At 37.2% G+C, this 23,274-nt stretch overlaps 1 protein-coding gene across 1 annotated transcript; it reads right to left on the reverse strand.

Annotated features, from left to right (window-relative positions):
* Positions 1-774: 774 nt before the first annotated feature.
* Positions 775-22,046, reverse strand: LOC129244977 (muscarinic acetylcholine receptor DM1). Its single transcript, XM_054882909.1, has 5 exons — positions 21,788-22,046; positions 8,357-9,449; positions 6,761-6,938; positions 6,459-6,595; positions 775-1,768 (listed from the first exon to the last, which is right to left on the reverse strand). Exons 2-5 carry the CDS (start codon positions 9,277-9,279, stop codon positions 952-954), a joined length of 2,055 nt encoding a protein of 684 aa, XP_054738884.1. The 5' UTR covers positions 9,280-9,449; positions 21,788-22,046; the 3' UTR covers positions 775-951.
* Positions 22,047-23,274: the final 1,228 nt, after the last annotated feature.

The following is a 23,274-nucleotide window of genomic DNA, read 5'->3' on the forward strand; positions in this document are numbered from 1 at the left end:
CACGAGTAGTGTTTTTTGGTATTTCATAGGCCAACGCCTCTATATGCGAGCATGCATACACATACATATTCATTGCATGTGGTTAGGAAGTTATAATTACTTTCTAGTTAGGCTAATGATTTGTTATTGTGTTTTTTTTTGTTTTTTGTTTTTGCTTTGTGTTTTTTCTCCAAACTCACAAGTATGCAAATGATTACATTTCCGTTAATATTTATATATTTAGTATGTATATAATATTGTTATTTGTTTTTGTTTTTTCTTTTTTTTTGTTGTTTTGCTAAGAATTACTCTAATTTTCATTACACTCATTATTATTTATTAGTTTTAATTCCATTTACGAGTATTTATTAAAAAATCAGTACTTTGGCGGTATAAAATTCTTCCTATTGCGCGAATACTTATAACAAAATATACACAAAAATAAAGGAATCAAGTCTCTTCAGATAACACAATTATCCTTATTAAGGTCCTTAGGTTAAATGTTATTTTAGTTATAGTTTTTCTTGTGGTTTTCTTTTGGTTTTCAGTTTTGTTGGTGCCAAAATAATATGGTTAATCTAGGTGATACAATATGTATTTCAATATATACGAATGTCTACACGTAAGTCGGGGTTCTAACAAACCTATGACCAACTGCTCACATTATATTGTATGTATACAAGTATGTAAGTATGCAAGTATGTATGTATGTATGTATGTATTTATGTATGTATTCTTACATAATGTTAATTATATGTAAATACCATATCTAAACTACAATACTTAAACATACAAACTTTAATAAATATTTTCTCAATTTCATTTGCCCGCACCCACAAGTTTGCCACAAGTTTTTACTCATATTTCGTACATTCACTTCTATTATGTTTTAAATTTTGAATTTTGCTTCAATTCAAAGAGACCCGCATTGCCCTCCCGCCGGCGCATCATTGTCCCCTCGGCAGGCCTCACTCAGTTGTACACACCTCGCGTCATGCCCTCCCTATTGCGTGTGTGCCACTTGCAAGTAAGTATGCGTATGTATGTCCTGCGGAAGGATGCATTGCAGAGTGCATAACAGACCGGATTTATGGTTGAGTTAATGTAGCAAAGCGCATAGAAAAATTCCCACAATTCGTTGGGTATGCAATCGGAACATGTGGTGAGTGGTTTGATTAGCACCAGTATATTGTATGGCGTCCATGTGATAATGAAACTTAGTAAGATGGCCGATAAAGTTTTCGCTGCCTTCGACTCTTGTCGCTTCTCTTGTGATTTTTTCTTCTTCTTGGCCGCAGCACGCGACGTGGCATGCATATTCTTGCCCAATTGTTTAGGTATGATTTTCGCATTGAGTGGAATGCGCACATCGTGTGCAGCATGCGACATTCGCCGTCCCAATGGTAAACTGTATTCGGAATCACGCGACGAAAGTGGCCGTCTTGGTGGTCCACTTATGATTGGTAGTGACACATCCTCATGTATCATTTTGATTGATGGCGCCTCTGGCCCATTGCTAGCGCTGGCCCCATCCGAGGGCAGCCGTATTAGTATTGTATAAACTGAATCTTGACTTACCGAACGCGAACCGATGCGATTATTGCCAGGTAGGGAACGCGAATCTCGCGCTCCCGAAGCGGAAGAGATCTCCTGCAATTGGGTGAGTGGTGTCATGGGCGGGCGTAGGGGTGTGGGTGAGACATCGGGTAGCAATATGCTCGGCGGACGTACACCACACCCACTGCCGCCAAGTGAGTAGTTGTCGCGCACCACACTCATCGAAGTGCATCTGTAATGGGTCAAGAAGTGAGTAGAAATTAATGAGTGAAAGATTTCACCAGGCTACAAAAGTCAAGTTTTTTTTTGTTATCCAGGAAAAATTTCATATGCACGTGAAACTGTGCTTTTGTGTAGCAATACTGCATACTCAGTTTTTCATGTTCTCATAAATTTTATTTTCTATTACGTATAATTTATATCATAGGAAAGGCACTGAAAGCCCCAGTAGCCTGTAAGCTATTTAAGTTAGGGTTATATTGTATAAATAATAATAATAATAATATAAATAATAATAATAATAATAATAATATATAATAAGAAGGAAAAGTTGAACCATTTTTTTACGTTTTTATAAACGGTTAGGAGTAGTGAAAATTTTCAAAAAATTGTTTTTTTTTGTTTTTGCATTTTCTTAAAGCATAATATCTTACAAATATTGTGTGAAAATTTGAAGTGAATCCGACAAATACTTTTCGAGTTATTCAACAATTAACAAAGGGCGCTCGGGCAGAAACAAAAACTGTACAGGGTTGCCCATATTCCACGGACCCGACGGATTTTGATGACTCTTTGGGCCCATTCCAATCGACGAGGCTTGTCCGCAGGCAACAATCTTTGCGTCAATTGAATCTTATACGGAAATAAATGCAAATCAATGCAGATAATTCGTTGTAAAGTGATCCGAGCAATGCCCAACTGCTGAGAACGGCGATTTTGGGATGTCTTTGGCGACGCCTTGGTCGGTTTTGATTTGGCCTCTTTGGATTAGAAAGAGCATCACCAGTCGAAAAACTTTCATACAAACGTTTAATGGTGTTCTTAGAAGACACACTTTTCACATTATTTAATTTTTTATACGCAAGTTGAGTTTTCACAATTGACTTCTTTCTTGAATGTAAATTTCAACAATTCGCGTGGCGTGTACTGCTCCATGGTAAAAATCTGCTTGGACTGACGCTTCCAACGCGGTATGTCGTTAAGCGATCTGACGTCTCTGTCAAAAGACACAGGGTTGCCAGATGGGCCCATCGAATATTGGCAACCCTGTAAGTGCGTTTTTCTCAAAACTATGTTTTTTGAACTGGTGATCACTGTAACTTAAAAACCGCTTGGTAGATTTCAATAAAATGTATACTGCTTTTGAAAAACATGAAAAACTCGTGCCTGATCGAAGGATTTTTTTTTTGAAAATTTCAATTTTTTTTAACAATTAATTGTCGGTTTTTCCTCGCTCTGAAAATATTTCCTGAGGCCGGCATATTGTTAATTTTGAAAAATAAAAAAAGCCTCGATCAGACACAAGATTATCTATTGATAAAACTAATTTCTCTTGTCCGATTGTTTTTGATGAATCTCCAAGAACTTGTGATGATCACCGCAAGGGACTTCTGGAGAAACGGGCTCCACACAAACAGCGATAACTTTAACAATTATTAATTTTTTTTTTTGTTTTTTGAAATTTTGCTAAAGTCAAGGCGAAACATGATGTATTAATGCTATGTTTTTATTTTTGTAAAATAAAGCAATTGACTAGCAAAAATAAAAAATTATTGAAAGTCATTATTTTTTCGGGCCTCTGACTACCCCTAACCCCATAAGACAGCATGTAATGTAAAATGTGCACATCATTCAAGGATTTACTCTGTTTGCGTAGAAGCATCAACCGAAGGATGTTCTGTCTCGGGCTTATTGCAGCAATGCAGAATTTCGATAAAAAGCTGCCGCACAATTTTATCCATTCTTTCCTTTTCATTTTGACTTTTGGGACAATAACCCGCTTTTGCCCACGTTTTGTGGCAAAACTTTTATTGCCTTCTAACTTGTTTAGCAAAACTTTTCATGCCTATGCTTTTGAGCGCTTTTTCTTTAGAATTTGTGCCTAAATAACAGGTAGCTTTTCCGAAAGGGCATCACAGATGTATTAAGTATTTGAAGATGGCTGACACAGCGTGAAAATTAGATATCTTAGGTAGGTAGATGGCAAGAGTACCATAGAAACACTTCAAGTAGCACTTAGGTACGTGCCGCTTTGATACCATAATTTCGGCCACTACCTGCGAAAAAATTTAGGGAAGAGAAAACCATCTACAGCCATCAAGTGTTGTTGATGTAGTGGAGGAAAGAAAAGGGATCTAGGCTGGAGAGTGTCCTCAAGCCATCCCCAAAGGGCACTCTAAGGAATCTCAAGCGCCTAGCCGCCAGAGCCGGACATTATTAGATATCTTACATCACCTTTACCATCTATCTGTATAAAATGTAAACATTTAAAATATATGTCATTAAAAAAAAATCATTAGGAAATTTGAATGATATTTAAGAATCAATTTTTCAAAGGATATAATTGTACTACATTTGTTCTGGTGGAAAGTAAACAAAAAAATTGTTTTTAATAACTAGATGTATGCTGCTTTGTTTGATAATCCTATCAACTTCATAGAGTGGGTGTAGGTATCATATTTAAAACCATTTTTTTTTATTTATTCCTTTGAAATTTTAGAGTCCTGTCAAAAATTAAATTGATGAGATAATTGAATATGCAGCATTACGGTGTAAAATCTATAGTTTCACTTGATCTTGCAGAAAAACATTTAAATAGTAATAGCTTTTAATTTTAGATTAATAATTTTGATGTTAAGTACCAATAAAATTGGCAAAGCCTTCCACATTCTGTTGGTGCAAAGAATACTGATTCCTAAATTTGCCTGCTCTATTATTTATTACTATATACAGGGTGGCTGATGAAAGCCGCTACGAAAAAAAAATTGAATAACTTTTTGTCTTTTTAAGTTATCTGTTCCATTTTTGTTTTAATTTGCAGATTGATCTTTAAAATTTATTAAAATGGATAACTGGGACACGCAAACAAGAATTTGGATAGTCCGCCGCTATCACGCACTGGAGTCCGTAGTTTTGGTACAGAGAGAGTACAGGCGGATGTTTGGCGGCGATCCCCCGAGCAGATGGACCATAATGAGACTGGTGAATAATTTTGCTGAGCAAGGAACAGTCGCAAGAAGGCCTTATCATCGAAACCCACCAGTTCGGACGGAGGAAACGATCGCTGCTGTAGCTGCAGCTATACAAAGCAATCCAAGGGTTTCAACAAGAAGCTTATCTGCTCAACTTGGTGTCAGCCGACAGTCTTTGCAAACAATAATGCACAAAGATTTAGACTTATTTCCATACAAAATTCAAATGGTTAACAAACTGAATGCAGCAGACTTGTTGATTCGCTTGGAATTTTGCCAGAAGATCCTGCAAATGGTGGAAGAAAACCAAAACATGTTAAACTGCCTTTTCATGTCTGATGAGGCCCATTTCGATTTAAACGGCAATGTGAACAAACAAAATTGTCGAATATGGAGTACTTCTAACCCACAGATACTCCAGGAGACGGAATTGCATCCTCTTCGCGTGACAGTGTGGTGTGCGGTTTCTTCACGCTGTATTGTCGGGCCTTATTTTTTTGAAGAAAATGGTCACACCGTTACGGTTACTGGAGACCGTTATTTGAAAATGCTGAAAGAATTTTTCTATCCAGAACTACGCCGAAAGAGAATTCCTTTCAACTCTGTGTGGTTTCAACAAGATGGGGCAACGTCTCACATAGCCCAGACTGTTATGACAGAGTTGCGACGAAAATTTCCCAATAAACTGATTTCAAGAAACTCCGAATTTCGTTGGCCCCCCAGGTCGCCTGACCTTACTGCACCTGACTTTTTCTTGTGGGGTTTTTGTAAACAAGAAGTTTATAAAACAAAGCCAACAAATTTGGATGAACTAAAACAATCCACTCGGGCAACAATTGCGGCTATTCCTGTCGCAACTCTCAAAGCAGCAATGAACAACTTTTTACTAAGATGCCGCACTTGTGTGAACGAGCATGGGGGGCATTTAAATTCAATTATTTTTAAAACTAGTTAAGCTACATTTAATAAAATTTAATGACCTTCAACTTGAAAAAAAAAATAAATGAATTCCATACACTAAAAAAAAAAGTTATTTGAGTTTCTTAATGTAGCAAAATTCATCAGCCACCCTGTATTATTACGTATGATTAAATAGTAGTTCAGTCAATCAAACCAAAAAGATTTTTTCGTGTTTTTTTATGAATGGTTACACGGTAATTTTTCTCCAGTGGTTTGTTTTTGTTTAGTCTTTATAAAAAAATAGCGGCCAGTGATACCAGCAGTCCATTTGTCACAAACACAGTTAACGGCACCTGACTTCGAAATTTTCTTCACTCCAAATCCGTCAGATTGGCTTCTTATGTATGTTAGAACTTGAGCCTCAAAAGAGTATCATCGGCAAAGAACCTAGCGCATGGTAAGTTTCCAAATAAATTTGACAAGTCGAAAGGAAATCTATAAAAACAGGTTAATAATTAGGATGATATTTGAGGATTCCTAGGTGCTGCAGCCATACCATACAGTAACGCAGAGGTCTTGGAATTAAAATAAATATCCCTATAAATTAACCACATTTGTCAACCATACTTGTTGTTGGTGTTGTGGTAAAGGTATAATATATTCGTTATCAATTGTTACACCCTTATGAAATATTCGTTAGCTTTATAGACTCTGAACACCTGTACCGACAGCAGCCAAGGCTCCGGAGTTTTTTTGAGAGCCTGAGCACTTCTCACTCTTTCTGACACTTCTCCCTTACTTAAACATTTTACATACTTAGCGGCTATTTACCCAAAATCTGAAGGTTCCTCTAGCTCATAAGGAAAATCATCGGAATCTTCACGTCCTGAATGCCACCACGCAATGCACCATTCCTTGATGCCGCCAAAGCACGAATATGGTTTTTTGATGGTATTTGTGCTCTTGATCTGTTGAAAGAACAAAATATGAATTATATAAACGGCATACACTTGGTGTAATGAAAAGTGCAACCCTGTTCATTAGGTTACATACATTTCAAGAGTCTCCTGAGACTCTATTATTATACAATATTATAAATGCATTAGAATTTGATTCGAACAAATGAAGCTTACACTCGATTTGCGTGAATGCAGACCATGGTAACTAGAGTCGATGACCATATTTGTCATGTAAACGCTTTCAGCATCGGCGGAGGACTCAGATCTTGGACGCCTCCAAGTGTCATGATCACCAGCACCCAAATGGGCAAACGACAACATGCCAGTGTGATTAACGGCGGTGTTCTCATCGCTGCAGGAAAAAAATTTACATAGATTTGATTAAAAAATATGAGTTAGAAGTTATAGTAATATTTGTAGTGAAAAAAAATAAATAAAAAAATAGATAAAATCCGCGCGCAGGAATTTGCTCCAAAAAGTATTTAACCCGTTGAGGTCTAAGCTCATTAAAAACAAAATTACTTCACGACTTTTTATTAGAGCCATTTTATTTGAGAGATGTTTTTGAAGTAAGGCGAATTCATTAAATGTGGGGGTACAACAACATTTTGTGCATTGGAATTTAACGTCAAAGTAGAAAACAAAGAAGTGATTTATTTATTCAAAACAAATTGCGCACTTTCTCATTATTTTATTTATTTACAGAAGCCCTTTTGAACTCAAATTCATTACAGAATTTTAATTTTCAAATTACAAATTTGAATGTAATTAATTTTTGTTTTTTTTTTTTGTTGGGACAGACTAACAAGTACAGCACTCCATTGTACTGCACTCGGGTTCCCTTTTTAATTTTCTTTAAATCTACTCGACCTCCGTAGAAATCTGAGTAGATTTTTTGATGCCAAGGAGCCAAGGTGGTCGCTTCTTACCACATCAGTGCCAAAGGGCTCAATCCTGATTCGAGCGAAGGCTGGGCAGACGCACAGAAAGTGGTCCGCCGTCTCAACATCCTCTCTACATGCTGGGCAGAGTACACTGTCTGAGATGCCCACCTTTTCCATGTGCTTTGCCCATAGACAATGGGCTGTCATCATTCAAACCAGCCGCCTACAGCCGCCTCTGCTTAGTGACATGACAGGTAACATCAGTTTTGTCCATGTGCAGCCTCTCTCAGCCTGCCAAGCTCGCTTGTGGGCTGAAGTAATCCGTTTGCTGACCGTGGCTTTTATGGCTGCAGAAGGGAGTGACAGAACGGGCTCTGGGCCGTCTCGTAGTTTAATTTTATGCTGACGTTCGAATTTACAGCGCGGGGGATAAAAACAAATGAGCTGGGCTACTGCCACCACCTTTAATAGATTCCCCTTGTTTTCGAGTTAAAAACTAATTAATTAGGCTGAGTTGCCGCAATTCGATTTTTTCTTATCTTTAATAAACTTAACCCTTTGAGATGCAAGATTATTCCTACTTACTACGCAGCATGCAGTCCCTGATTCCGTGAAAGCTTGTGAAGAGGTTGTTTCTGAATTTTTTTTACAATAGTTTTCTCTTGATTTTGCATTAAAAATTTGCTTTTAAAATTAAAAAAAAAAAAAAATGTAAAATTCATGATCAAACGAAATTTTCTAAATGAACTAACACCATTGCTTGAAATGGGCCTCAAAGGGTTAGTATAACTTTATAAAGTTAAAACTATAAATTTTTTAACGCAAATTTCTGCAGCGATTCAGGCGTAAGTTCTTTTTTTAAGTAGTACATTTCAATATTACGTACCTTGAGTTCGAACGCTTTGAAGAGTCCTTTTTGCCAGCTTGCAAATTGGGCAAATCCTTTTGACGTTTCTTCGTTTCCCGCCAAATCCGATAGTACAAAAAGCACATAATCGTCACCGGAAAATAGAAAGCGGCCAGCGCCGTACCAAATGTAATGTACTGATTGGTTTCGATAAATTGTATATAGCACTCGTATTGCGGTACGGTGCGTTTACCCTCAATATATGGCCAACTGTAAATCCAAGGTGGCCACAGCAGCAGACTTACGCCCCAAGCAGCGCCAATCATGACCGCTGCTCGATTGGTGGTACGTTTTGCGCGATATGTCAAAGGTCTGGTGACACTAAAATATCTATCAAAACTGATGATTAGCAAATTCAATACGGAGGCATTCGAAGCCAAATAGTCCAGTGCCAGCCAAGTGTCGCAGATATGTGGACCAAGTGGCCAATAGCCTAAAATCGTGGTGACCGCAAAAAGTGGCATTGATATGAGTCCGATGGCGAAATCGGCGATTGCCAGCGAGAACAGAAAGTAGTTACTGATTGTTTGAAGTTGTTTGTCGATTTTGAATGAGATCATAACCATAACATTCCCCGCCACAGTGAGTATGCTGAGTATGGCGGCAATTATGCCCATTATCACCATTGAGGAGACCGAGTAGCGTGGTCCCTTGGGTTCGAAAAAGCCTGTGGCATTCGTTTGATTTTGTGCTATTTCGTTATCTAAGATAATCACCGTTGTGACATTGTCCAGCATAACGGTGAAGAAGACAGATGGCGCTAAAGTTGTCGTGGTCGTGGTGGTTGTCGTAGTTGTTGTCGTCGTTGTGGTCGTTGAGCGGAATGAAGGTGCTAGCGGTTCCAATATGCTTGGTGGCCCATGGGCTGGCATCGCCAATCTCGCCAAATCGTAAGCGCTCATTTTGATTTTATTGTTTGCGTTTGCGTTTATGATTTCTACAGGTATTTTTGTTCTATGATAGTTTTGTGCAAATGTATTGCTGTTGTTCTTTAATTAAAGCTGTAGTTGCTAAGTACCCAGATGATTAAGCTTTGTCTTAAGCGATCGAATATACAACCCATTAACTGGATCTGAAAATTTAAAAATTTAATAAAAAAGATGTAAAAGTTTATATAAAACAAATTTTACAAAAATTAAAAAAAAATATTTATATGTGAAATTTGTTTGTGTGTTTGTAATTTCTACACGTTTAGACTGATCAAATGACAGACTTTTGTAACTCAGTAGAACTGTATGTGAATACATCATTTACCACAACTTTCCCAACGAGAACAGATTGGGACAATGGGGTAATGGACAATAGAAGTGGATTCAGTACCTATAGTGATGGTTCCAAGCTAAATGAATAAGTAGGCGGTGACCTTCGCTCTGAGAAAATGAGTGCCATCATTTCATTCCGGCTACTGGATCACTGCAGTGTATTTCAAGTTGAAATTCTGGCTATCGGAAGACCTGTTGGCCCTAAAGAAAAGTGTTCTCACCACAAGAGAAATAAATATGGGGCATTCTTCGCCAACCGGACACCCCCATCTGCCCAGAACAGTTTTTATAAAAAAAATGTTTCCCTATGCCGAAATAAAAGCTTATGCCATGTACTTTAATTTGTCATGTGGCACTTTTTAAATATTCAAGATGGACGACGAATATTGACAAATATGTTGGAAAACACCAAAAAAAAATGAAGTAGTTTGTTAAGAAAAGTAGAGAGAGAGATTCTGGTGCAACGTTCGACTGTTTCATTAACAGCACTAGTTCTTGATGTATTTCACATGTCAAACGGTACAGAAATAATTTGAACAAATTATAGAAAATTCTAAACGAATAAACTATTAAAAATAAATCTGTCAAACTGTTCTTTTTAGAACTTATATCGCATCTGTTGTCGATATCGCTAAACTTCGTAAAACATTGTTTAACAGTTTTTTTGACAGCACAAGTTCTGTATATGTCTTAATCGTTAAACTGTCTGGAGATTATTATAAAAAATTCTGAAAGAATAAATTAATATCTAATACCTGTCAAACAGTTCTTTTCAGAACTATTATCGCCTAAAAAATGTCGGGAAAATCGAGAAGAGATCGATGCATTAATCCCTTTAGAAAAGTAGGCCCATCTTGAATATTTAAAAAGTGCCACATGACAAATTAAAGTACATGACATAAGCTTTTATTTCGGCATAGGGAAAATTTTTTTTTATAAAAACTGTTCTGGGCAGATGGGGGTGTCCGGTTGGCGAAGAATGCCCCATATATATTCAGATAGTCCATCGGCCCTGAAAGCACTACAATCACCTAATATTAACTCGAAGACGGTAAAAGAATGCATCGAAGTTTTGACAGAACTATCAAAGTACTTTACAATAAACCAGCTTTGAGTGCCGGGTCACAGCGGCATAGCAGGCAACTGTAGAGCAGATGAACTAGCGAGATTGGGTACCGATTCAACCTGACAAAGCGAACATATAGTACCTATACATTTAGCAACTTGTAAGATGCTTATAGACAAACACACTATCAGAGCTGCCAACGGGCTATGGACTCAGTCCCTGACCTGTGCAACAAGTAGAATGTTGAAACTGAACAGGAATGGCATGAGAAATCTTCTTGGGGTTCTAACAGGGCACTGTCTTATTGGTAGGCATGCCAGTAGATTGGGACCACCCTATAACGACTATTGCAGAAGTTGTAACGACATTGAAGAAGAAGAAGACTTTCTATGCTGGTGCATGGCTCTCGATAGAAGGTTCAATATTTTAGGAAAAAGTTCCCTGAATAACTTGGCAGAAGTAGCCAATTTAATAATAACGAGCCTTGTTAGATATATTGAAGCCACAGGTTGGTTCAATGAGGACAATGTAGAGTGAGGAGAGGGGGCAGCTCTGGTCGTATCACAATGGGCCCACAGAGGGCCTCAATTGATAACCACTATACTTACTTACCTACCTAGACGGTTCAACCGATTGCAATGAAAATTTGTTGAGTTATTGCGAGCATGCCGGCCAAGATTTATACGTTTGTTTAGGCCCGCTAGGCTGCGCTGGAGGCGAAAGATTTACAGATATCGTATTTGTGATCCAATTGGGAAGCTTGCACCTAACATTAATAAGAATTGGCGCACTTTTAAGGGAAGCAAGATAATTAGGAAAGTTAGATCACAAATTATTTAGCGCCAGTTTTGTTGTGTTAAATACACAAGAAACCATCTAGACGGCACTACGACCAATTTTTGGTAACCTCTTTTATTTGGGGCTCCGAGCTCCTCCTCCCATTTGTAGTGTGTGTCATGTTTCCCCACAAATGGAGGGCCATACAATCTTACGCCGCCTCCGAACAGCGGATGAATTTTTATGGGCGAAGACAACAAAAGATGCATTAGAAAAGCTCTAGCAATATTTGGCTCCCTACGTCCCGTTTGGAGAGCATCACATATTTCACAACACATAAAGCTGAAGATCTTTGATTCTAATGTCAAATCATCTTGACTCTATGCGTGTGAAACGTGAAATGCAACAGCGGGTGATATAGGTAAACGCGCTGCAAATTTTCACTAACCAATGCCTTCGCAAAATCCTTGAAATCTTCTGACCAAACGCAATACGAGTGTTGATCTGTGGAGAATAACTTAGCAATATCCAATACTCCCTGAGATTTGAGAAGAGATAACAGGGTTGGATAGACCACGTCCTTTGCAGACAATGTGATGTTAAACAAGAGCCGCTCTTCAGTGGTATCCCTAAGGCAGCCATAAACGAGGAAGACCATCGCACACTTGGAGACGATTGTTGGATTTGGAAACGCGCGCCTTGAATTTAACCTGGAATGCAGCTAAGAGACTGGTACAGAACAGATCTGAATAGAAGGAATTTTTTGTGGCCCTTCGTTCCTCCCTAAAACCGTATCAAATAATAATAATGTAGGAACCACCAATATGACCATAGCTATATGAAACTCAAAACTTTTTATTAACCATAACTAAATATTTTCATGAACCTTTGACTATACCTTCTGGTACATAAAATGTACCGTTTTATTAATATATAGACATACATACCCGTATATAGGTATACATACATACCCGTATATAGGTATACATCAAAGGCTCAGAATGATGAAATGGTGAAATGATTTGCCCATGTACGAGTATGTATGTCCATCCGTCTGTCCGTGCGATTGATAACTCGAGTAAAAATTTGTGCATTCCGATGGAAGTTAGTACGCACATTATTCTCTGTGCGAGATAGGTTGGCACTGAAAATGCGCGAAATCGGTCAATAACTACGCCCACTTCCTATACAATGATAATATTCCAAAAAGAAAAAAATCGTGATAACTGTGTTATATAAAAAAAAATACTCTTAATTGTTAGATATTATGAACCTGAGAAAGAAATTAGGGCGCAAGTGAAATTTTGAAAAATTTGAAGTGCCACACCCACTTTTCGATAAAAACGAGGATCTCGTTAACGATTTAATGAAGCTTGTCCAAACATGGCACGCATCGTTTAGATTCGAAATAAAACTTATTGAGATCGGATAAAAACCACGCCCATCACTTATAAAGGGAGTTTTTGCTCAGCTCGCAAAGTGTTGACATTTCTGTTCAGTAAGATTTGGCAAATCATCGCGAATCATTTAACGCCAGAACACCGCTTCCATATTGAGGAAATTTACTTTGAAAAAAAAAAAATAAATAAATCTGTTCGCGAAGTTCATAGAGCGAAGAGTTGAAGAAGATTCGTCGTCGTTCTGAGCTTGTTGGTCTTTGTTCTTCGACTACGCGGAAATTTTTAAGTAATGATTTTGGTTTACGTGCCGATAAAATACAGCTCGTGCAAGAATTGAAGCCAAATTACCATCTTTTGCGTCGCATTTTTGCTGATTGGGTTCATTTAGATTTATTTCCCATATTTATTGGAAAAAGTAGTCAAAAATTGGTTGGCATACGCCAGATATCATATTTAAATTATAAAATTTCATTTGAACAATATTTCTGTTTTGTATTATCAGTTTTAATTCTCAAGCTCTGAACATACGGGCCACCTAAAATCAGGAATCACCGAAAATTCCATCGAAATTGTTCGTAAATTTATAAAAAATGAACCGAAATCATAGTCGAAATTCATGCAATCGGAGTTGAATATCTCCAAAACATAGATTTATCGCATTTTAACTGATCATTTGGGCTTGCGAAAGGACTGTGCACGTTTCATTCCGCACAAGTTAACTGAGGACCTAAAATTGCTTAGAATTCAACATTCGAAAGACATCATTAACACGTTCCCTGTCCCAATACAAAAATGCAAAATTGACCGACAAGTCCAACAGGGTTTTTTGAATAATTTGTGTTTTTGTAGTCATAGCATAGCTTTAGTAATGTAGGGTATTTCAACCTGAAACACATATGGTCCATGAGCGTAGAGGGACATTTTTGCTTCTGCACGTTCATGAAACACATGTGGAACGTATCAGTGCTTATCAGGCGCACTTTTCCTGAGCCATATGTGACTCAGCGGACAGGGAAAGTGTTAACGAGGCGAGAAAAGACGAGAACTTCCTTTACGACACTGTAACTGGTGATGAAACGTGGTGTTTCCAACATGAACCTGAAACTAAACGTCAAAGCGCCGAATGGAAGGCCCCAGACGAACCACCACCAAAAAAAATCGGTTTGCAGAAGTCAAAAATCAAGTCGATGCTTATTTGTTTTTACTATCTCAAAGGAGTTGTCCATAAGGAATTCGTGCCAATGGGTCAAACTAATTTTCTATCTTGGCGTTTTGAAGCGTTTGGTGCATCGCATTCGTCGTATCCGCTCTGAATACCGTGAAGGAGAAACCTGACGCTTATTGCATGATAATGCACCATCTCTTCGATCCACTCTTGTCACTGATTTTCTGACTATAAATCGCATTTTAACCATCAATCACTCACCGTTTTCACCTGATATGGCTCCCTGTGACTTCCGCCTATTCGGAAAATCGCATTTGGCCATGAAAGGAAAACGTTTTGCATCCGTAGAGGTCATCCAAAAGGCTTATACCGACATCCTGAAGGACATCCTGCCAATGACCAAAAACACTCTTTCGAAAAGCTTTTAGATCGTGCAAAATAGTGTATCGAGGCCAGAGAGGACTATTTTGAATAAATATCAGAACAAAGCTCCTGTCGTTTCTATTGTAGCACAGTTTTGTTTATTTTGGGCTTCATCTTGTATGCACATATATATACAATGAGTACTTATAACTAGTAGAACGTACGACTATAGCATTGATATGTTATGAGTGGGAATAATTTAAAATAGTTATATAATGGCCCATGTTTCTTCATTTTTGGTTTAAAGGATTCAGCTACAAGAGTTTTATTATAAAATACCAAAGTAACTAGAACTTCAGTGCACACAAAATATTATGATCTAAACTCAAATGAGTACTTATGAAAATTCATTTAAAATCATTTCCTTATATTTGAGACACCAGTATAAATATTTATTTATGAAAAGCTCTATAATCACAGCCATTTAAGCTATTTATAACTTTAGGTAGATCTAACGTCTTTTAAGGGGTTAGGGGTAGTCAGAATTTTCAAAAAATCGATTTTTTTTGCATTTTCTTAAAGTATAATGTTTTAAAAATATTGTGTAAAAATTTGAAGTGAATCCGACAAATACTTTTCAAGTTATTCAACAATTAACAAAGGGCGCTCGGCCGCTCCGGAGCCGATAGCAAAACTTTAAATGCGTTTTTCTCAAAACTATGTTTTTCAAACTGGTGAACACTGTAACTTAAAAACCGCTACGTAGATTTCAATAAAATTTATACAGCTTTTGAAAAACATAAAAAACATGTGCCTGATCGAAGGATTTTTTTTTTTCAAAAATTTCGATTTTTTTTTAACAATTAACTGTTGGTTTTTTTTCTAAAATCTGGAAAAAATTTTCTGAGGCCGCCATTTTGTTCATTTTGAAAAAAAAAAGCTTCGATCAGGCACAAGGTTATCTATTAATAAAACTAATTTTTCTTGTCCGATTGGTTTTAGATGAATCTGCAAGGACTTGTGATGTTCACCGCAAGGGACTTCTGGAGAAACGGGCTTCACACAAACAGCGATAACTTTTGCAATTATTAATTTTTTTTTTTTTGAAATTTTGGTGAAGTCAAGTTAAAACATGATGTTTTTATGCTATGTTTTTATTTTTGTTAAATAAATTAATTAAGTAGCAAAAAAAAATTCGTGAAAATCATCATTTTTTCGGGCCTCTGACTACCCCTAACCCCTTAAAAAAAATGCGCTAAACGAGAATTTTTATAATATAAATTGGGCAGATGCCTATGGCGTGTTGGATTTTTTTGAGGGACACCCAAGTTACAAACTGTACAGGCAGTAAAAAGTAAATACATTCTTAAAAGGTCTCGCGTTTAGGTTAAGAAGACTTCCTCTTGCATGAAAAATTAAGCTAATAGCGTAGGCAGAAAAATCATCACTGATGTATTTAATATCTCTAATTGCTAATTTACATATCATACAAATCGTGTGATTCTCATTTAACAGCAGAGTCCAGAAAAGTCGAAAGTTTTTTTATTCTTAAGATTGTCTAAAAACGATGGTATGAACGCAGACAAAGATTCAGAAGTAAGAGTGTCCATTAAGAGGCTCCATATTTAACATTAGCGAGATATTCTTCCACTTTTTTACCCATTGAGCTGGATCGATTTGAGGTCTTTCTTACTTATTTTCAGTGGACTTTTGCATCTAAAACTAGTAAATATATTAAAAGTCTTTTGGGCGCGTCTTGTTAACGGTTTATTAGAAATGAGGTGAATTCACTGTAATGGCAGTTTACATATACATACATATGACTACATAGTTCTTGTATACATATGTATGTGTGGATGTTTCCTTGAATTTCTTAGAACAAAGTTAGATTTTGTGTTCCTCTTTGCGGAAACTTCATTTCCAATTCAATACATCCGATATGGAGATCGATGCGATGCTTCAAATTGTATTTGCCGCTACTGCGGATTTCGCATGGGCAGGTGACACATACAGTTAGTTTGAATGGCGCTTTGCAACTGTTAAATAGTTAGTACAGTTAGTACGAGTATGTACAAGTGTGTACATTTTCCCTTCATTCCATATCTTGGAGAATGTCTATCGTACCAATTTTCTGGTGCATTCAATTTTTTCATGTAATGCTTTGATTGCTTGCACTAACCGGGCTCGCAAAGAAATGTGGATCACATTTTTCGCAGTGTTTGATGCGTAGTGTGGAACGGACTTCGAACCTTTTGGTTTATTTCGAAAGAATATACTGAAGTGGTGACCAGATTTGTGGTCGAGCTCGGTTATTTTGATATTCTTTAATCAGCTTTCATTCTAATTAATACTAACACAGGGTCTCTGTCCACTACGCACAGCTTTAATACGCTAAAGTTCTCTAGCATGATAAATATAAGCACAGGGTGGTCCATATAGTGGTTAATTTGGAAACTTGGACGAAGTAACAAACAAAATTCAGACGTACAGTGAACCAAAAATAAACAGGGGGCACCAATACTCAAAATATTCAAATTTATGTGAGTAAACAAATTATTCACATATTTTAAAGAAATCATTTGTGTAGGATATACGAGGTGTGTTCAAAATGTATCGCGAATTTTGAATTTTCCCAAGTTACGTATATTTGAATTTCAATTTTTTTGTAGCGATATGTTGGTACTCATGTCTCTCACTCATGTCGACGAGTTCGGCCATTTCATGTTCAGTTAATTGTTGACAGCTGCTTTGCTTGTACGTGTTTCGGCTCGTTTTCGATTTTTAACTATTCAAAAATATGGATCAAAGAACCTGAATCAAATTTTTTTGTGAAAAACGAATTTAAGTGCGCGTATGCATTCCGAATGTTGACTGTGTCATACGGAGAAACTACTTTAGACCAAAGCGATAAACGTTGGTGGTATAAAATGTTCTCAAAAGGCCGAGAAAATGTGAACGACGAAAAGCGTGCTGGACGCCCGAGCACTTTAACAACAGACGAAAAAATTAATGAAGTGAAGAAAATGGTATTGGCCAATCGTCGAATCACCGTTAGAGAAGTTGTTGAGGACCTAGACATATTGATTGGCTCGTGCTATTCGCTTTTTTTCAATGATTTGGGCATGAGACGGACCGCAGCGTCGCATGAACATTGCTAATGCGACGCAACGACCCAAATTTGCTCCAGAGGATCATAACTGGTGACGAATCGAATGAATAAGCAAACATCGAGTGATTTAAAAGAATTTATGATGAAATACCATTCCGAAGGGAAAAGTGTGCGTCAAATTTCGAAAAAACTTAAGCCGACAGTATTTTATATATGTATTGAAAAATATAATATAATAAAAATCATTATTTTCTTAGAAAATGTGGTACTGGAAGAGTTTTGAAAATTACTTCAAATGTGAATAAGCGAAGAATTATACGTTCAATAAGCGAGAATCCGAAAATGTCTGTAGATAATCTTGTCAAATCACTGAAAAATTCGTCATATGTGGACGTACACCAACAAACAATAAGAAATTTATTGTGCAGGACTTACACTACTAGAAATGAGCCCCTTCTTTCAAATATTAATGTGAGTAAAAACTTGAACTATGTTAAAGAATACCTTAGCAAGCCGAATGAGTTTTGGAGCAACGTAATTTTCACCGGCTAGTCGAAATTTAACTTATTTGGGTCAAATGGTCTTGGGCTTTGCCTGGAGAAGAGAAGGTACAGCGCTCAATTCAGCTAATGTGGTTGGCACTGTGAAACAGTATACCCGAAAACTGGATCCCAAATATGGATTTACTCAATAAATGTCAGTAAAGGACAATAAACGTTGAGATTCGTGAAAGAAAATGGCACTGGATAGGACTTACGCTGCGCAAACCGGCGCGCGAAGTCAACAGAACTGCTTTAGAGAGGAATCCACAGGAAGCACCAAATGCACCAAATAGAGGACGTTCAAGGAGCTCATAGCGTCATAACCATATAGATGACCTTGGTCGTATAGACGAAACCCTGACATGGGCACAGGTTAAGGCAAAAGCTATAAACCGAAATCAATGGAAATCATTTGTTCTGGAAAAATTCGTCCAGTGTGCGGTGCTATGGCAATTAATCATCATCAACATCAGTAATTTTCGGTATATTATTGGCTTATTCGAAAGAGCAAACATTCCCATTATGGGAGGAATTTCTGCCCCGGCCGACTTCACAATACCGCATCCTGTTAACACGGTTCGCCAACACCTGGGTAATAGTTCCTACTTCTATCTCAATCGCTCCATCACGACAATCTGCAAGAAAAGTCTAACAACGTCTAACGGCTGCTTCGAAATGGCTAATTGACATCGCCGAGGCGTCCGATAACACGACTATCGAATTTGGCGCGCAAAAGACCTATTGTGGTTTGAACTGTGTAGCATGGCGCCCCACCCCGATGAAATCAAAGATCGCCCATGGTCACGTCTTCAATTTTCGGCTACAAAAATTCGTTCAGGACGAATTTGTAGCGCTCACCTTTAACCGCAAGGGCGTTTTCAGCAGCATTTTCAAAGAAAAATGAGCCAATGATGGGCCTTCGCTCCAGAACTCACACTTAACTGTCACTCTCTGTGGATGCATTGACTTCTTGACCATCCAATGCACTATTTGGGGTACACAACATAGAATATTGGAAATAAGTTTGCATATGCGACTGACTTTCTGTGGAGATCTATAGCGTGAATGATCTTTGAGGTCTTGATAGTGATAATCAAAATAACGTATAATTAAAAAAACACGCCTCTATGTGGACACTTGACGAAGTTATGCAGAGAGTGGAAAAAGTGGAGTCGTGGCATCACTTGGACACTATCCCGCCAACTACATGACCTGGACTACGCGAACGATATTTGCCTGCTTTCACACAGATATTCCAGGAAAATAACATCAAGAAAACGATAGCAATGCGACTCAATAATACAAATCCCAACAACATTGTAATCGAAAGAGAAGCGGTGCAGTATATTGAAAGTTTTTACAATCTTGGTAGCAAAGCATCGACTGACGGAGGTGCTGAAGAAGACGCAGAAAATAGTAAGGCTAGGTCAGCAATTGGACGTTGGCCGTCAATTTGGGAAGATAAATTTCACAGAAAATTAAAATAAAATTATTTAACGCATTTGTAAAATCCATGCTCTTTTCAGAAGGTCCATGTTGCGCTAACTAGCAGATGCCAGCGTCTTATGGCAACACTATCCGAAAGGCGGACTTGTGGTAGATCACCGAATCGGGATCGGGCACATTCTCAGAGGGAAAAGAAGGAAAGCATAAGCAGAATAGCGTTGGAATAGGAAAATACCTGGAGGCGTTCTAACCTTCATGATTTAGAAGCAGTTAACCAAACGTGAGATGTCGCAAAGAGAACAGCAATTAATCGAATAAGAAATAAATGTTTTGTTCAAGACCTGTGTTCCCAAGTGGAATAATAAAGGAAGAAAAAAAAAATGGTCTACCCTGTTTATAACAACTCTCCGAGAAATGCCTCACGTTAGATTTAAGGGGTTATATACAGTTAGTCGATTTTTTTCGTTCATTTCCTCAATGTACATATATTTAAGAATACACACAGGAAATTTAATATCGTTCCGGAGAATATTTTCGAAGTTACACGCAAATTTGAAAAGGTGTTTCAGAGTCTTGAAAGTACAAGGCAAACTTTAAACGCGTTTTTCTCAAAATGGTGTTTTCAAAGTCGGTGACCAACATTACTCGAAAACGGCTAAACCGATTAGAAGATATTTACTTACCTTTTAACAATTTAAAGCCGAAATTTTGGTCAAAAATCGATTTTTTTATAGTCCGCCATTTTGTCAAAAAACTTAATTTTGCTTATTCCCTCGATTAATTACTAGATTTAACATTACTTTAACGAAATCTGTTTGGTCTTTTAATTTCAGAGGATTCAGCTCAGAGATAAAGTGGTCACCGCAAAACGTCTTTTTTGAGAGAAGCTCCCGTAGATCAGCTGTGGCTCCTTTCCAAATAAATATTTTTACTAATACTAAGTCTTAAAATACAGTTAAAAGATAACATAATATGTGTACAAATTTTTAGATCAATAAATTTAAAAGTTTTCTCAGAAAAATTATGGAAAATTTGTCTTTTTTCGGCCTTCTAACTGTATATAACCCCTTAAGCGGGGAGCCTGGTTTATAAGGTCAAAAAAATCAATTTTTTTTTCGTTTTAAGCGATTCCTAATATATTTCAGAATATTCACACAAAGTTACAGAGCCTAGTTCTCAATATTTCCGTAGATACAAAGCCAAAGGTAGGCGAGCGTTAGGTAGTTACGCTGTGACCAGACAGCTATAGTACAAACTTTACCTTCTTTTCTCGACTTTTCATTTTTATGATTTCTTTGAATTGGCGTACATGAATGAAAAAAAACTAATGAACCTTTTGAAATGAATCATAGCTTGTTCCCTTCAGTATTAAATTCTCTTCTATTTGAACTAACAAAATAGATTAAACAAAATTTTACAAAATTTTTATACCAAGTTGAAGTGAATTTTTTTTTTTTATAGAAAGGCATTTTTTTCTTTAAAACCTCCAAAAAGTTGAAATTTGGGAATTTCTCTCAGTTTTCTTAGTTCATCTAGAATAAAAAATCATGATAATTAGAAATCCATTTGAACTTTTTGCTTTAGATAATAATTACGAGCTGTATCTTGTACGCCAGTTGGAAACTCCAGCGTTGCAGCGCTCTACTAATTTCTATGTTAAACATTTTTTTCAACTTATTTTAACCAGTACAAATTTTTTTTATACTTTTTAAATGTTCATTAAAAGATAGAAAAAACTTTGCAGTGCTAAATTAATTGTTTCCTTAAAAAAAAAAAAATCGCAAAGAGATGCAATTTTTAGACCTCATAAACCAGGCTCCCCACTTAATAAATTTAAAAGCGCCCAATTCGTCCAGAAAAGCGCTCATAAGAAATTTATTGTGCTCTAGTGGCTGTAACTGATACTGATAATGATTTTCAGATAATGTAAAATGGCTTTTTATGTAATTTAACTTTTTGTCTAACTTCGATTTTTTACTTAAAAATCCGCATTACATTTACATTTTTTTGTTTGTAATTTTTTACCATTACATTTTACCCCACTTCAATTTTATTTTTTCACGTTTACAATTTTTTCACACTTATCCCCTCTTTCCAGTGAGATACACCGCTCGCTGAATACATGCCACTTTCACTAATGCATTTCTAATAGCCTACAAATAGGCGCCCCGCCTGCATATGTGCATGTGTAATATTTCATTGTTGTAAATATTCAATACAAATATACTATTTGTACTACTTGCGGTCACTACACACACACAAACATAAGTAAATACCTACCGGTTTGCGACTGTGGTTGTGCCCGCTACCGCTGCCAATGCTTTTGCGACTGCTGCTGCTGCTCCAGCCAACACTTTTGCCTGCAGCTGGCTGTTATTCCTCTTATCGTTAGTCCTGTCGTTTTTCATGCGTTCTCGTCGCATTGCCGCTTTAGTTAGCGCCACAGTTTGACAGTTCATTTTACATGCAAATAAAGGAGTTCCTGTCCCGTGTCCTACTGCCACACTGCCAAACTGTCACACGTTCGCCACCAAGCCACCGCGCCTTTACGTCTTCACACCGCGTCTTCACACACGAAGCGCTGGATACGGATGTGAATGATTGCTTGTTTTGCTTTTGTTGTCATAGTACTATGCATATGTACATACATATATAATGCAATGGATTTGTTGTTGTTGTTGTTTTACTTTTGTTGTACAAATCTTAATTTGTGATGTTGATTGCGGTGGTCTTAAGTGATGTTTTGATATTGTTTTCTTATTATTTGCAGTTGTTGCTGTTGTTGTTGTTGTTGCTGTTGCTCTGCTATCGCCACACTTTACTAATTCACAAAGTTAATCAAAATGAGAGCACTGGAAACAACACTTGCACAAACACAGGCGCGCGCGCATGCCATTACACAGACACACACACACTCACATATACTCCTACATAGGTACGTACATACGTATGCTCCTGCTATTGACGAGTCTAACACCACCTCAGCAGCAGGAACAGCAGCAGGAGCAGGAGCGGGAGCAGCTCTTTAGTGGCAGCAGCAACAACAAACATGCATGTGCACACACATGTTTGTGGGTTAAATGCAGTTGAGAGTGTGTGCCTGTGGGTGTGTGTGTGTGTGAGTGTATTGTACGAATTCGCACATACTTTCGATTGTCTTGCCTATAGAAATTGCCGCTCCCTAACACCCAACTACATAAACCATTGGATATCGGCGCTGCTGAAAATATGCTGCATACACATGTATGTACTTAGCCATTAAAGAAAATAAATTTTCAACCAATCTTTCCTCACTTGGCTTTCTCTCAACACATACGTACGCAGTAAGTACGCATGTATTTATACTTTCTTTTTATCACTAAATTATTGTGATTTAATTTTCTAATTTTCCGTTCATAAACCTTCTGTGTTAATCCACTTTTCCAATCATATACACATGCACCCGTACATACTAACATATCGATGTATACCACCACCAACATTAATTTAACTAAACTGCCTGCTAGGCTTGGCTGCGGGTATCCTCATTTTTCCTTCTTTGCCATCAGCAATCGAACGAATTTTCAAACGCTTTTTTCCACACTTTCTCACTCAGTTTTCAGCAAGTTCGGCTATGAATTATCATATTTCACTTATTCACTATTCACTAACAAATTAATTTACGTTTAACTATTTTATTTAAATCACATTGAATTAACTTAGAATAATGCAATATATGAGAGTAAATAGGCAAATAAGTATTGGTTCGCCTAAATGTACATATACGC

Source organism: Anastrepha obliqua, chromosome 4 (assembly GCF_027943255.1).
Source record: "Anastrepha obliqua isolate idAnaObli1 chromosome 4, idAnaObli1_1.0, whole genome shotgun sequence".
NCBI lineage: Eukaryota > Metazoa > Arthropoda > Insecta > Diptera > Tephritidae > Anastrepha > Anastrepha obliqua.